At 40.5% G+C, this 16,548-nt stretch overlaps 1 protein-coding gene across 1 annotated transcript in view; it reads left to right on the top strand.

Annotated features, from left to right (window-relative positions):
• tarbp1 (TAR (HIV-1) RNA binding protein 1) overlaps positions 1-16,548 on the top strand; it is a 400,954-nt gene that overhangs the window by 113,438 nt on the left and 270,968 nt on the right. Inside the window, 2 exon segments of the mRNA XM_063057295.1 lie at positions 6,832-6,926; positions 13,488-13,649. Coding sequence (XP_062913365.1) covers positions 6,832-6,926; positions 13,488-13,649 — 257 coding nt within the window.

Below are 16,548 nucleotides of genomic sequence, written 5' to 3'. Positions count from 1 at the left end.
GATTATCCTTCACTTTGACTGCCAAGGCAACCTCATGTCTTCTTATTGCCCTCCTGATTTCTTTCTTAAGTATTTTCTTGCACTTCTTATACTCCTCAAGCACCTGATTTACCCCCTGTTTCCTATACATTTCATACAACTCCCTCTTCTTCTTTATCAGAGTTGCAATATCCCTTGAGAACCAAGGTTCCTCATTCCTATTCAATTTGCCTTTGATCCTGACAGGAACATACAAACTCTGCACTCTCAAAATTTCCCCTTTGAAGGCTTCCCACCTACCAATCACATCTTTGCCAGAGAACAACCTGTCCCAATCCACGCTTTTTAGATCCTTTCTCATTTCTTCAAAATTGTGAAATTTCTGGTTTTGTGGTAGCAATACAGTGCAAGACATCAAAAATTACTATAAGTTACAACAAGAAATACATAATACATGGTGCAGTAAGAGAGCAAAGTACTGAGGTAATGTTCATGGATTATTCAAAAATCTGATGGTGGATGGGAAGAAACTGTTCTAAAATGCTGAGTGTGGGTCTTGAGGCTCCTGTACTTCTTGAGAACTTGCACAGGCTCTAATGCCAGCGTGGCATTACTGCAAACATTCATCCTCATTGTCCTCTGTCCAAAGGTCCTCCCCAGAGCCTCCCAGGCCACAACCATTTCTTACCGTGCACATGTCCTGCTGATGTAGAAAAGCTTCATGAATTCAGGAGTGAAATAGTTCACTGTAGAATATGTTGCTCTGACCTATTTTTGCAGTGGCAGTATGAATGCAACTGTTCTAGTTATGTTCTGATAAAGATCACCCCATGCAATGTGTGGCCAGCTAATGATAATGCCTTTCACGTCAATAGGAGGTGCATAAGATGATGTTCAATCAGTGCTTTTATGGGTCAGATATATCAATACTATTTAGGTGTTGCAGTCTGAACACCTAAGCTATTTCCTTGCCTACTGTCCAATCCTCAGTAAAGGTTCAGCCACAAGGCACTGCCCTGAGGAACTCCTGCAGCCTAAAATTAGTGTAGGATTTCAGAGAAGCCATTCTTACTGAAATATGGGATCTCAAACATTATTCTTTGTTGACATTCAGAAAGAAGACTTTCTCTATGAACTTACTGATGTATCTACGCCTGGGTACAACAGTTGCATCAAAGCCTTCAAGTTGAAGCTTATTATCATTCAACTGTACATATATACAACCAAATAAAACAACAGCCACAGTATATGTATCACGCACGATGCATAAACCGAAATATTACCACAAATAAGTTAATCAAATATAATTAAAAATGGGTGCTAAGTATACAGCACAGATAAACAGTAAACAGCTTGCTGCCCTAGTGATGTGATCTCAGTGGTTGCAAAGTGTTCATTAGTCTCTCAGCCTGAGGGAAGAAGCTGTTACCTAGTCTGGCAGTCCTTGTCCTGATGCTTCTGCACTTCCTTCCAGGCAGTAGTGGGTCAAAGAGATTGTGTGATGGATGGTAGGGATACCGAATTATTTTAGGAATGCATTTCAAAAAATCTCCTTTGCAATCCAAATAATAACCAAATATATCCCTTGTGTGTTTTTATAAAGAAGCCATTAAAGACAGAGAATAATAAATCTTTTAAGAATTAGTTTTCTTTAGCAAGTCCTCATGGGCACTAGCCTCCCCAGAATCCAGGACACCTTCAAAAGGCAATGCATCAAAAAGGGCTCCCGTCACCCAGAGCATGCCCTCTTCTCATTGCTACCATCAAGGAGAGGGTTCAGGACCCTGAAGTCCGTTTCAAGAGCAGCTTTTTCCCTTCTGCCATCAGTTTTCACATTGAACCCATGAATACTTGCTCTGTATTTTTTCCTCTCTTATGCACTATTTATTTAATTTAATTTTCTTTTTAAAAATATGCTTATTGTAATCTATTGATTTTATTGTTATGTATTTCGATGTACTGCTGCCGCAAAATAACAAATTTCACGACATTAAATTTGATTCTGATAAATTGTGTACTTCTTTTGGAGTGAATTTGGGAGCAAGGTCTTTTGTAAAATGAGGTTTTGTAGGGAAATCTTGGCAAGAATGGTTGATGACTGGTTTTGTTGGACCTGAATAACACTGAGATGAGCATAATTATCAGTGGCAACTCCTGTTTCTCTATTGCTGCTTATATTTCACATGGGAGAAGGAGATTACCCTGATTTCTTTTGTAAATCCTTTAAGTGACAGTTAATCCTGTGATAATAATTAAGGGATTTTTAAAAAAAATGGAATTGAACAGTTGATGTGAATTTTCAAATGTCTGAAATCACACAGTTATTTGCTTCATCTAAAATAAGAAACAGTGTGAAAATATGTTACACTTGCCTTCTGTGAGTGTTATAAAGAGCAGACTTTCATTAATAGATTGACTCTTGCCGTCTAAAGTGCTTCACAGTTTTTTACAGAATGTAATTCTCTGGTTGTGGGTCTGATTAGACTTTGCTAACCGTGTAGTTTGCAACCAATCAGAAAGCAAAGTGGAATCTTCCACAACTGCCAGCATGCCTTCAGTTACACTTATGAACTCATCCATCTCATGTTTGCATGTCTTTGCTCATTATTTTTAATAAGGTTTTGCTTTTAACTAAAGATCATCATGTCTATTTATGTAATGTCTACAGTTCTAGGTGGTCAACCTGTGTTGAATTTCTAATTGCCATTTTAGGTCACTAGAAGCAGTTTTAAGCCAGGTGTCAGTCTGACTGAAATACAGTGACATGCAAAGGGCAAGAAAGATGTGAATATCAATTCTCAACTGTTTTAAAAATAAACTTCATTACAGCTAGGCTTCACATGAGGTTTTTACTTGGAGCTGATTTCTTTCCCCTTTGCTTTCCTTAGATTTGCCAAAATCTCTCTCAAACTTGAAGACAGAATACAGGGTTAATGAAGTGGTCCTTAACAGTGTGAAGGAATAGAGAGATCTTGGGGTTTGATATCTATCATCATCATCATTATGTACTGTGTCTCAAGATCTATAGTTGTAGCTTAATAACAAGCATTTTTAGAGGTACACAACATAGAACAGTACAGGTCCTTTGGCCCATGATGTGCTGACATTCTAACCTGCTTCAAGATCAATCTAACCCTTTCCTCCCACATAGCCCTCTGTTTTTCATTTCATCCATCTGTCTGTCTAAGAGTCTCTTAAATGATAGGGTGATTAAGAAGGCATATGCTGTATTGCCTTCATTAGTCCGGGGATTGAGTTCAAGAGCTTTGAGTCCGATAAAATACTGTTCAGACTGCACTTGGCGTATTCTGTTCAATTCTGGTCGCCTCATTGTAGGAAGGATGTGGATGCTTTAGAGAGGGTTGAATTGAATTGAATGATCTTTATTGTCATTATACATAGGTACAATGAAACTCTGTTTGGCTTCCTCTCAGGCAGTTAAATAAAGTGGTAGATAAAAACAAGACAGTAATAGAAAAACAGTATTAAATAGTTAAGTAGCAGAAAATAAGTTGCAGCAGCACCAGAATATCATGGTAACGCACAAAGTGCAGTTAGTGCAAGTATTTGAGTCCTTGTGTGCGCTCACAGTTTCAGTCATTGTTCTGTGGGATTGGTGTGATGGAGGCCGCAGCTCTGGGTTAGAAGCTGTTCCTCAGTCTATTTGTTCTGGCTTTTAGTGTCCTGAAACTTTTGCTGGACGGCAGCGGGTCAAACAGGGAGTGGCCGAAGTGTGTGGTGTCTCTGGTTATGCTGTTTGCTTTCCTCCTGAGTCTGCTGGAATAGATGGTGCACAGGAGATATACCAGGATGCTGTCTGGATTAGAGGGCATGTCTTATGAGGATAGGTTGAGTGAGCGAGGTCTGTTCTCTTTGTACTGAAGTAGGATGAGAGGTGACTCGATAGATGTGTACCAGATTAGAAGAACTATTGATTGAGTGGACAGCCAGAGACTTTTTCCCAGGGCAGAAATGGCTAATGCAAGAGGACATAACTTTAAGGTAGGGAAGTATAGAGGAGATGTCAGAGGTAGTTTCTTTTTGCACAGGATGTGGTAGATCCTTGCCATAGAGGGAGTACAAAGAAGGTTCACCAGATTGATTCCTGGGATGGCAGGACTTTCATATGAAGAAAGACTGGATGAACTGGGTTTGTACTCGTTGGAATTTAGAAGATTGAGGGGGGATCTGATTGAAACGTATAAGATCCTAAAGGGATTGGACAGGCTAGATGCAGGAAGATTGTTCCCGATGTTGGGGAAGTCCAGAACGAGGGGCCACAGTTTGAGGATAGAGGGGAAGCCTTTTAGGACCGAGATTAGGAAAAACTTCTTCACACAGAGAGTGGTGAATCTGTGGAATCCTCTGCCACAGGAAACAGTTGAGGCCAGTTCATTGGCTATATTTAAGAGGGAGTTAGATATGGCCCTTGTGGCTACAGGGGTCAGGGGGTATGGAGGGAAGGCTGGGGAAGGGTTCTGAGTTGGATGATCAGCCATGATTATAATAAATGGCGGTGCAGGCTCGAAGGGCCGAATGGCCTACTCCTGCACCTATTTTCTATGTTTCTATGTGTGGAAGGTGCTGCCAGGAATAGTGGTAAAGGCACAAAAATACGATAGGGATATCTTCTCAAGATGTGCTTATCTTTACCACGCCTCATTCAAAACAACTTTCAGAGGACCTTAGAGGAATCGTAGAGATGCATCAAGCTGGAGAAGGCTACAAAAGTATTTTTAAAGACCTGAGTGTTCCTCAGTCCACAGTAAGAGAGATTGTCCACAAATGGAGGAAGCTCAGTACTGTTGCTACTCTCCCTAGGAGTGGGCATCCTGCAAAGATCATACCAAGAGCACAGCGTGAAATGCTGAAGGAGACGAAAAAGAACCCGATGGTAAAAGCAAAAGATCCGCAGAAATCTCTAGAACTAGATAAAGTCTCTGTTCATGTGTCCACTATAAGAAAAACACTGAACAAGAATGGTGTTCATGGAAGGACACCACAGAGGAAACTAGTGCTGTCCAAAAATAACAATTCTGCATGTTGCAAAAGGCCACCTGGATGTTCCACATGCTTCTGGAACAATGTTCTGTAGACAGATGAGCCAAAAGTTGAACTTTTTTGCAGAAAAACACCAAAACCTCTGCCCAACTGTGAAGCGTGTCATTGTTTGGGGCTGCTTTGCTGCCTCAGGGCCTTGACAGCTTGCAATCGTTGAGGAAACAATAAAATCAATGTTGTAACAAGGCATTTTACAGGAGAATGTCATGATAGCGTTCCATCACCTGATGTTTAATAGAGGTTAAATGATGCAACAAGACAATAATCTGAAACACAAGAGTGGTTTAAAAAGAAGAAAATGTTTGGAGCGGCCAAGTCAGAGTCCAGACTTGAACCCAATTGAGATGCTGTGGCATAACCTGAAGAGGGCTGTTAATGCTGGTATCCTAGAAATATTGATGAACTGAAACAGTTTTGTATGGAGGGATGGTCTAAAATTCCTCCTTGCTGTTGTGCAGGTCTGATCAGCAGCTACAGGAAATGTTTGGTGGAGATTATTGCTGCTGAAGGAGGTTCCACCTGTTACTACATACAAGGGTTCACATACTTTTTCTAGCCTGGACTGTGAATGATTAAATAATGTGTTCAATAAAGACATGAAAAGTACAACTATTTGTCTAGGCAGATTGTATTTGTCTATTATTGCGACTTAGATGAAGATCAGGTCACATTTTAGGAGCAATTAATGCAGAAAACCAGGTGTTCACAAACTTTGTCTTGCATCTGTATATGTACTTTGATAATAAATTTTACTTCGATCTTTGTTAATGTGAACCTACCTTCCAATTCAGAAAACTGGGAATTGGGATTTATTTATGTACCACAGAACTTCAGTAAAAATATTGTATGTTTAATCATTTAATTAAAGATTAAATTGTCTTTGCATGATGTTCATATATTCTTCATTGTGCATTGTGATTTTATATCTTCCATGGTTGTACATGAGACATTGTGGCATTTTGCTTGGAATTCCACAGTTAGCATGGTAGGATTTTAACATATCCATTAGTGCAATAATATAATCACTGGTGTATCTATCATCTCATCACTGTCTTGGCTCAACACCAAAGTTCCATGGATGTTCTTCAGGGGTAGATTTTAATAATAATTCGGTATCTAGACTGACAGGTGACTGCGTCCCATTTAAAAACAAATCCTATTTCTAATCCCAACCTTAAATTAACAAACAGTTCTTAACTTAGTTTTAATGAAATACAGTGATAGTTGTTTTAGAAGGCACAGTGTGTTCTCTGCAGAGCTGGCTTGGTACCTTGAACACTTTTTTGTGCCTGACATTCATAGGTTATTGTCATGCATTCTACAAAATGTGTGGCATGTGGCCAAGTGGTTAGGGCATTGGACTAGCTATCTGAAGGTCGTGGGTTCAAGCCTTGGCTGAGGCAGTGTGTGTGTCCTTGAGCAAGGCACTTAACCACACAATGCTCCAGTCTACCCAGCTGAGAATGGGTACCGGCAAAAATGCTGGGGGTTAACCTCGTGACAGACTGGTGTCCTATCCGGGGGTGGGGAAGTCTTGTACTCTCAGTTGCTTCACACCACGGAAACCGGCATAAGCACTGTCTCGTGACAGACTTAATCTAATTATACAAAATATTGTTGACACTAATTACGCTTCAGATTTTGTGATGTTTTTGCAATGTAGTGAACATGTTCCTGATGATTGATCAAATTTTAAAATTTATTTTTGCTGCTAGGCCATTGTTAACTTGAGAAAACAACTTTTATGAACTAGATGAATTTGTCTAAACCACTTATTCCTTTTGTCTATAGATAGGGTCCTGAATGATTTGCAAAGATGTGTCATGTCTACAGTGGAGCAAGTTTTAGAGTACATGCAGAGGAGATTGACAAGTGAATTACAAACAGTAAGTATTACTAGTTTGTTTAACCTATTCATTTCAAATATGACTGTGGTCTGAATAGCTCTGTTAATAAACTTAGTGGGCATTTTATTAGTTGTACCTATATAACTGCTCATTAATGCAAACCAATCATGTGACAGCAACTTAATGCATAAAAGCATTTAAGCATGGCTAAGAGGTTCAATTCTTGTTCAGACCAGAATGAGGAAAAATGTGATCTAAGTTACTTTGACCCTGGAATGATTCTTGGTGCCAGATGAGGTTGTTTGAGTATCTCAGAAGCTGTTCAACTCCTGGGATTTTCATACACAACAGTTTCCAGAGTTTAGAGCATGGGTTCCCAACCTGTTTCTTTTTTGTAATTTATTTTTTATTGAGTTTCATCATCAAACAAACATTTCCATAAGATGTATTTCAGATACTGTACATATATATCATATAATCATATTTGTCATAGATCTCCACATAATATTTATCTGAGGTATACACCTATAGAAAGAAGAGGAAAGAAAGAACAGTCGAAAGAAGAAAACTATATACAGAGTAGGGAGTGATTTTTTTTTACAACATTTGATTGTGAGAATAAAATCAGGCCTATGAGGTGTTATGTAGTCAAACCATTTTTTCCAGTATGAATACAATTGTTCCAACTTATGATTAACAGATGTTATCTTCTCCATTTTGTAAATGTCCATTGTAATTACCATCCATACATTTAAAGTTGGGCTGTTCTGAGATAACCATTTCCTAGTAAGGGCCTTTTTACCAGCCACCAGCAGTACATTCATTAAGTATTTATATTTATCTCTTTTCAACCATTCTTGAGGTATATACCTAAAATATATGGTCTTACTCTCTAAGTGTATTTATCTGTTAGTATATCATTGAAATTTGCAGGATATAACTTAATCGATCTACTCCCTGAACAAATAAGAACCAAGAAAAGTGAATAATTAAAAAAAAAGTAACGAAGGTGTGATTCCAAGGCTGGGGTCTCTAGATGACCCTGGGTTGGGCTAGAAGAAAAGTCTAGCTGTGGGGGATAGCCCCTCCTACCTGTGGGTTGAGGGCCCCCACTGCAGTACCTATAAAAGTAAATTTGAAAAAAGCTATGTTCATTACCCAGACATGAGGAAATCTGCAGATGTTGGAAATTTAAGCAACACACATCAAAGTTGCTGGTGAACGCAGCAGGCCAGGCAGCATCTCTAGGAAGAGGTACAGTTGACGTTTCAGTCCAAGAACCTTAGTCAGGACTAACTGAAAGAATAGCTAGTAAGAGATTTGAAAGTGGTAGGGGGAGGGGGAGATCCAAAATGATAGGAGAAGACAGGAGGGGGAGGGATGGAGCCAAGAGCTGGACAGTTGATTGGCAAAAGGGATATGAGAGGATCATGGGACAGGACGCCTAGGGAGAAAGAAAAGGCGGGGGGGGCGGAATCCAGAGGATGGACAAGCGGTATAGTGAGAGGGACAGAAGGAGAAAAAGGAGAGAGAGAAAAAGTGGCCACACATTTTAATTCCACATCCCATTCCTATTCTGATATGTCTATCCACGGCCTCCTCTACTGTAAAGATGAAGCCACACTCAAGTTGGAGGAACAACACCTTATATTCCGTCTGGGAAGCCTCCAACCTGATGGCATGAACACTGACTTTTCAAACTTCCACTAATGCCCCAACTCCCCCTCGTACCCCATCTGTTACTTATTTATATACACACATTCTTTTTCTTTTTCTCTCTCACCTTTTTCTCCCTCTATCCCTCTCACTATACCCCTTGCCCATCCTCTGGGTTCCCCCACCTTTCTTTCTCCCTAGGCCTCCTGTCCCATGATCCTCTCATATCCCTTTTACCAATCAACTGTCCAGCTCTTGGCTCCATCCCTCCCCCTCCTGTCTTCTCATATCATTTTGGATCTCCCCCTCCCCCTCCCACTTTCAAATCTCTTACTAGCTATTCTTTCAGTTAGTCCTGACGAAGGGTCTTGGCTTGAAACGTCAACTGTACCTCTTCCTAGAGATGCTGCCTGGCCTGCTGCGTTCACCAGCAACTTTGTGTGTTGTTTCCATTACACAGAAATGATTTCCCTGTGTATTCCTCCCATGTATATATTCTCATTTAGGTGGGGAAAAGGAATGAATAAATGAATTAAAAAAAAATTGAGTAATATAAAATCCACGTTATAACATGTATTTCTTGAGATAGGTACATCACCACCTATTTTTGCTTCCGTTTAGTTTATCAGCACTTTTAAAGTTAGCCAAACCTCATGGCTCTTCTGGAGGAGGTGAGGGCTGCCCTCAGAGAACTGACAGTCTCTTCCTAAAATCCTTCTCTCGTCCTGTTCCTGTCCCCTGCTTTCAAGGTTCTCTTACTATTTCCCAAGCAGCTCAGGACAACTGCTCAGCCAGAGTTTCCCTTGGTTTGACCACGCTAATGGACAATCCTCTGTTGTTCATGTCTATAGTCGCCTCCTCCACTGTCTGGTACAGTCGCATCCCTTCTTGGTAAAATACCCTCAGTTTAATAGGGTATGGGGTTTGGAATTTAATCTTTTCTTGCTTTATTACTCGTTTCGCTTTGGAATATTCCTTCCGTTTCTGTAGGACCGCCAGGGAGTAATCATGATCGAAGTATACTAACTTCCCATTCCAAAACACCCTCTTCTTACCCCAGGCCCTTCGTAGAATCTCTGCCTTGCTCTTGAATTGAAGGAATCTAAGTACTATAGAGCGTGGTTTATTTTCTGTGTCTCCGGGAGGCTGCTGGACAAGCGAACAGTGCGCCCTTTCAATTTTAATCTCCGTAGTCTGAGGAATCTTCAGCGCTTCCGGTAGCAGCTTGTCTACAAAGTCCATCATTGACAATCCCTCTGCTCCTTCGGGAACATTATAAATCCTGATATTTTTCCATCGCGATCTTCCCTCCTGGTCAAGCAATTTACTTTCCTGTTGATTTAATATTTTTATCGTCTTACTTAGAATCTGTTCCACGTTTTGCGTGCAATCTTCCATCTTCTAAATTTGAGTCTCTGCCACGGCTATTTTCTGATTGATGTTGGTGAGCTCTGACTTTGTATCATTGAGTTGCTGCTTTATATCTTTTTGGACTTCCCTTATCTCTTCCAGAATCCTTATCGTATTTGCCGCTTCGCCTGCACTTGGCCCATCGTCAGCTTCGTCGCCACGCGCACGTGTAGGAGAGCCGCGCGCTGTACCCCTCTCTTCCATAGGCTCCGCAGTGGTGCTTTTTTTTATCTTGATTCTTTCTCCCTATTCTTGCCCCCCTTTTCAATTCAGATATTTTCGAAAGATCTTATATTTGATGGATTAACGGGGCAAAATATGCGTTTTTCCGGAGGAGCTGTTGATTTAAGCTGCCATTCTGAGTGATGATGTCACCGGAACCCCTCTCCCAACCTGTTTTAATGCCATGGATCAATACCATTCAGTAAGAGGTCTGTGGATCCCAGGTTGGGAACGCCTGGTTTTGAGAGAATAGTGGAAAAAAAAATCCAGTGAACCGCACTCTGTGAGTGAAAATGGCTTGTTAATGAGAGAGGTCAGAGAAGAATGGCCAGACAGGAAGGCGACAGTAACTCAAACGGTCATGTTTTACAACAATGGTGTGCAGAAAAGCATCTCTGAATGCACAACTTGACAAACATTGAGGTAGATGGGCTACAGCTGCAGAAGACCATGAACGTACACTCAGTGGCCTCTTTATTAGGTACAGGAGGTAGTGATTAAACTGACCACTGAGTGATAAAGTGAAATAACATTTCCAACACAGCATCCATAATCTTGGTATTATTTAAATGGAAATCTAATAACATTTCTTGTTTAAATCTATGCCATTGATTTTTTTTTTAATTTTTGATGCTCGTGAAGTTGCAGCCAAGTTGTAGGCTGCAGTTGTTTTCAACTCATTTGCAGGATGTGTCCATTGCTGGCAAGTCCAGCATTTAATGCCCTTTACTATTCTCCTCTTGTATGTTATGGTGAGTCTCTGCCGTAAACTACTGCAGGTTCACATTACAGTGCTATTGGGTTAGCCAGCTATTATGAAGGACTCTTTGTGTTGGAAGTTGTCCTAAAGGTGGTGTTCTGATGCACCAGCTATCCCTGTCCTTGCTGGCTAAAGTCTTAGATGTGAAAGATGCTGTTCAAGTATGGTAGGTAAGTAACCAGTATTTTTTTTTATAGGGAGTTCTTGTTGCCATTGTGTACCAACGATGGATGCGGAGCTTTAATTTCAGATTTGCAGCATCTGCAATGTTTTTAACCTGTAGTTTTGTCCTCTTCTCTGAGACATGGGAGCAGAATTAAGCCATACAGCCCATCAAAATCTGTTCTTTCGTTCCATCACGGCTGATATATTATCCCCTTGAACCCATTCTCTTGCCTTCTCCTGGTAATCTTTGATGCCCTTACAGTGTCCTTTCATTTCTCCTTCTATTGAAAGTTCATTGACCTGAACCATTTTGTATTCTCCATAGCTAGCACTTCCACTGTTTTTTATTTTGATTTTACTTCGTGGACTTGCTCATTACCTGACTATTTTGTGATGTAAAACATTTTTTTTCAGTATTGTCGAGGTCTCACTGCAAATAGGCATGGCTGCTTCATTCACTGGAAAATATAGATGTCCGTAAGATATAGGAGTAGAATTAGGCCATTTGGCCCATCGAGTCTGCTATGCCATTCCATTGTGGCTGATTTATTATCCCTCTCAACTCCATTCTCCTGCCTTCTCCCGTAACCTTTGATGTCCTGGCTATTCAAGAACCTCTCAACCTCCACTTTAAATAAACCACATGACCTGGCTTGCACAACCATCTATGGCAATGAATTCCACAGATTCACTCTCTGACGAAATAAATTCGTTCTCATCTTTGTTCTAAAGGGTCATACTTCTATCCTGAGGCTGTGCCCTCTGGTCCTAGACCCTCCCACTATTGGAAACATCCTCTCCATGCCCACTCTGTCTAGGCTTCTTAAATATTTGACACATTTCTTCTTATTCTTCTAAACTCCAGTGAGTATAGGCCTAGAGCCATCAAACACTCCTCATACTGGGATTATCCCTGACCTTCCTGGGATCATTCTCGTGAACCTTCCCTGGAACCTTTCCAATGCCAGTATTTCCTTTAGGGACCCAAAACTGCTCACAATTGCTATTAAAGGATTAAATCTTGGTCAGTTTAAAGTAAAGTCATAAATCAAAGAATGCTAATGTAAACCTAGTGCTTTATCTCCTTAAGGGGTTAGATACTGAGTCAAATAAAATACTCATCATCCTCAGCCTCAAATTGGCTTAAGTGATCTCCAACTTGCCCAGTGATAAGCAACTTTGTTGGGAAGAGTTTAAAGATAATAAGCATCAATCTATTTCTATAAAGGGCACTGACTAGTGAAGGTAAACTTTTCCAGTATTTCCACATACCTTTATTCTGTCCGGCATGGTAATTATTTTAAAGGAAAATGCTGAATTTATAAGGGTAAGGTGTTGAGCCAAGTGTTGTATTGAGAATTATCAGTTAAAGCTCCATGTAATCAGACATCAAACGCGGGAGGAGAAGATGGCAGTGCGCTCCGGTGGTGATGTCTGTTATTTGTCAAGTAGGGTGCCGTGCACAATCCTGATTTGATGGAGACAGACGTGAGAGCATCTGGTGAAACTTCTGAAATGCCTGCTTCACTGCTGCTGCTACTGTGTGGTCCAGAATCTCTGGAGGAGAAGGCCCCGAGTCTTCGGCTTTGCTTGCTGCTCGGCGGCTGGGGCGGGGTCGAAGCGCTCGGCAGAGGATGGTGCTCGAAGAGGCTGTGTCGGAAGCTCGAAGTTTTGGGAAGGACCCGCTGCGGTTGGGTGCTTTCAATGGTGCTGCATCGGCAAGTTGGCGGCGCTTGGAGGTTTATGGCGGGGAGAGTTCCTCCCTTCTGCTGCCCGCGTGAGATGATGAGTCTATCGGGACTTTGAGACTTTTGTTTTTACCATGCCCATGGTCTGCTGTTTATCAAATTATGGCATTACTTTGCACTGTTGTAACTATATGTTATAATTATGTGGTTTTGTCAGTTTTAGTCTTGGTTTGTCCTCTGTTTTCTTGTGATATCATTCTGGAGAAACGTTGTATCATTTTTTAATGCATGCATTTCTAAATGACAATAAACAAGGACTGAGTGTCCTCATAATCTAATCTAATCTAATTACCATTCCTTTGTGAAAACAAAACCAAGTAATTTCCGCAGGGTTTATCTGTGATGAATGCAGAACTTGAGTAAAGTATACATTTAGATTCCATGACGTGAGCCAAAATTTATTTATATGAAAGCGACAAAAAATAGGATGTAAAAATGCCAGTTGAAATTAACACACTATCCTTTCTCTTTATTGAATCTTGCTTCAATTGCAGTATATTTTGATAATGCAAACATAAACTTAAGTATTGTTTCATTTTCTCAAACATTAGCTGTGTTATTGGCTGAAGAGTAATGAGGGGAAGGAGCCCAACCTCTGCCGTCATTTTTCTAAATTTCTTTTGTTCTTCCTTCATTGAGGTTCTGGATCTTGATAGGTATAGCCTGTACCTTGCTGTGCTGAGTGAGGTGGCGAAGATGCTTTTAGTGGACAACCCAAGGAGAGGGTCTTGGATGAGGAGTTTCATCTCTTCTCTGACACAGGCTTCAATTCGACATCTGCAGGCTGTAAATAACGACAAGGTATGCTACCTTAACCCGATGTTGTTTGCCACCACATCCAGTCTACACTGTCCACTCCACCAAGTTTAATCTTCACTCTCAATTCTACTCGTAATTGGTAACCATATACAAACGTTTGTATAACCATATAATAATTACAGCGCGGAAACAGGCTATCTCAGCCCTCCTAGTCCGTGCCGAACTCTTACTCTCACCTAGTTCCACCGACCTGCACTCAGCCCATCACCCTCTATTCCTTTCCTGTCCATATATCTATTCAATTTAACTTTAAACGACAACATCGAACCTGCCTCAAACACTTCTGCTGGAAGCTCGTTCCACGCAGCTACCACTCTCTGTACCACTCCCTGCCTCAAACACTTCTGCTGGAAGCTCGTTCCACGCAGCTACCACTCTCTACCACTCCCCCTCATGTTACCCCTAAACTTTTGCCCTTTAACTCTCAACTCATGTCCTCTTATTTGAATCTCCCCCATTCGCAATGGAAAAAGCCTATCCATGTCAACTCTATCAATCCCCCTCAAAATTTTAAACACCTCTATCAAGTCCCTCCTCAACCTTCTACACTCCAAAGAATAAAGACCTAACTTGTTTAACCTTTCTCTGTAACTTAGGAGATGAAACCCAGGCAATATTTTAGTAAATCTCCTCTGTGCTCTCTCAATTTTATTGACATCTTTCCTATAATTCGGTGACCAGAACTGTACACAATACTCCAAATTTGGCCTTACCAATGCCTTATACAATTTCAACATTACATCCCAACTCTTATACTCAATGTTCTGATTGATAAAGGCCAGCATACCAAAAACTTTCTTCACCACCCTATCCACATGAAATTCCACCTTCAGGGAACTATGCACCATTATTCCTAGATCCCTCTGTTCTACAGCATTCTTCAATGCCCTACCATTTACCATGTATGTCCTATTTTGATTAGTCCTACCAAAATGTAGCACCTCACATCTTTCAGCATTAAACTCCATCTGCCATCTTTCAGCCCACTCTTCTAACTGACCTAAATCTCCCTGCAAGCTTTGAAAACCTACTTCATTATCCACAACGCCACCTATCTTAGTATCATCTGCATACTTACTAATCCAATTTACCACCCCATCGTCCGGATCATTAATATATATGACAAACAACATTGGACCCGGTACAGATCCCTGAGGTACACCGCTAGACACCGTCCTCCAATCTGACACAGTTATCCACCACCACTCTCTGGCGTCTCCCATCCAGCCACTGCTTAATCCACTTTACTACTTCGATATTAATGCCTGACGATTGAACCTTTCTAACTCACCTTCCATGTGGAACCTTGTCAAAGGACTTACTGAAGTCCATATAGACAACATCCACTGCTTTTCCCTCGTCAAATTTCCCAGTAACCTGATCAAAAAAAATTCAATAAGATTTGTCAATCATGACTTTCCACGCACAAATCCATGTTGACTGTTCCTAATTAGACCCTGTCTATCCAGATAATTATATATACCATCTCTAAGAATACTTTCCATCAATTTACCCACCACTGATGTCAAACTCACAGGCCAATAATTGCTAGGTGTACTCTTAGAACCCCTTTTAAACAATGGAACCACATGAGCAATACGCCAATCCTCTGGCACCATCCCTGTTTTTAATGATATTTGAAGTATTTCTGTCAGAGCCCCTGCTATTTACACACTAACTTCCTCAAGGTCCTGCTTAGTGAATACTGAAAAAAAGAAATTGTTCAAAATCTCCCCCATCTCTTTTGGCTCCGCACATAGCTGTCCACTCTGATTCTCTAAGGGACCAATTTTATCCCTCACTATCCTTTTGCTATTAATATAACTGTAGAAACCCTTTGGATTTATTTTCACCTGACTTGCTAAAGCAGCCTCGTATCTTCTTCTAGCCCTTCTAATTTCTTTCTTAAGGTTCTTTTTACATTCTTTATATTCCTTGAGCACCTCATTAACTCCAAGCTGCCTATATTTATTGTAGATCCCTCTCTTTTCCCGAACTAAGTTTCCAATATCCCTTGAAAACCATGGCTCTCTCAAACTTTTAACCTTTCCTTTCAACGTAACAGGGACGTAAAGATCCTGTACCCTCAAAATTTCACCTTTAAATGACCTCCATTTCTCTATTATATCCTTCCCATAAAACAAATTGTCCCAATCCACTCCTTCTAAATCCTTTCGCATCTCCTCAAAGTTAGCCTTTCCCCAATCAAAAATCTCAACTGTGGGTCCAGTCCTATCCTTCGCCGTAATTATATTGAAACTAATGGTATTGTGATCACTGGACCCGAAGTGCTCCCCAACACATACCTCTGTCACCTGCCTTATCTCATTCCCTAACAGGAGATCCAACACTGCCCCTTCTTTTGGTTTTATGGATTAATTTTAAACATGTGCTTACAGGGATCATCTTGAGCCCAGAACTATACTGAGCCTCTGTATGTTTTTTGGGAAATTTTGATTAGCCTACAATTATAAGTAGTTTCATTTGTTATCTTTGATGGGATGTCCTCTGATATGGTGATACCTCAGCTTCAGCAAGTTGTATTTTCTGCAACATTACATGCTTGGTATTTGGACTGGTATGTTTAAGAGGTGACATCATGGTAGAAAACACTGAATGAAAATACTACAGATGTTTGAAATCTGATGTCGAACCGAATGTTGGAAATATTCAGACACCTCCTGTGGAAAGAAAAACAGATAATACTTCAGTCATTCGAGGTGACCATAAATATAAAATGCGTTGAACTCTGTCAAAAATTCTCCGTTACTCATAATGCTTCCGTATTTGGCAATTATTCCGCTCTGTTCTCCAGATTTATTATTGCATGTCTTTTTTATAATCTATTTCAAAAAGCATTAAGGAATGTTAAAGAATTTTG

This window comes from Mobula hypostoma, chromosome 8 (assembly GCF_963921235.1).
Source record: "Mobula hypostoma chromosome 8, sMobHyp1.1, whole genome shotgun sequence".
Taxonomy (NCBI): domain Eukaryota; kingdom Metazoa; phylum Chordata; class Chondrichthyes; order Myliobatiformes; family Myliobatidae; genus Mobula; species Mobula hypostoma.
The sequence above is the reverse complement of the archived record's forward strand: the minus strand, read 5'-3'. Positions and strand labels throughout refer to the sequence as shown.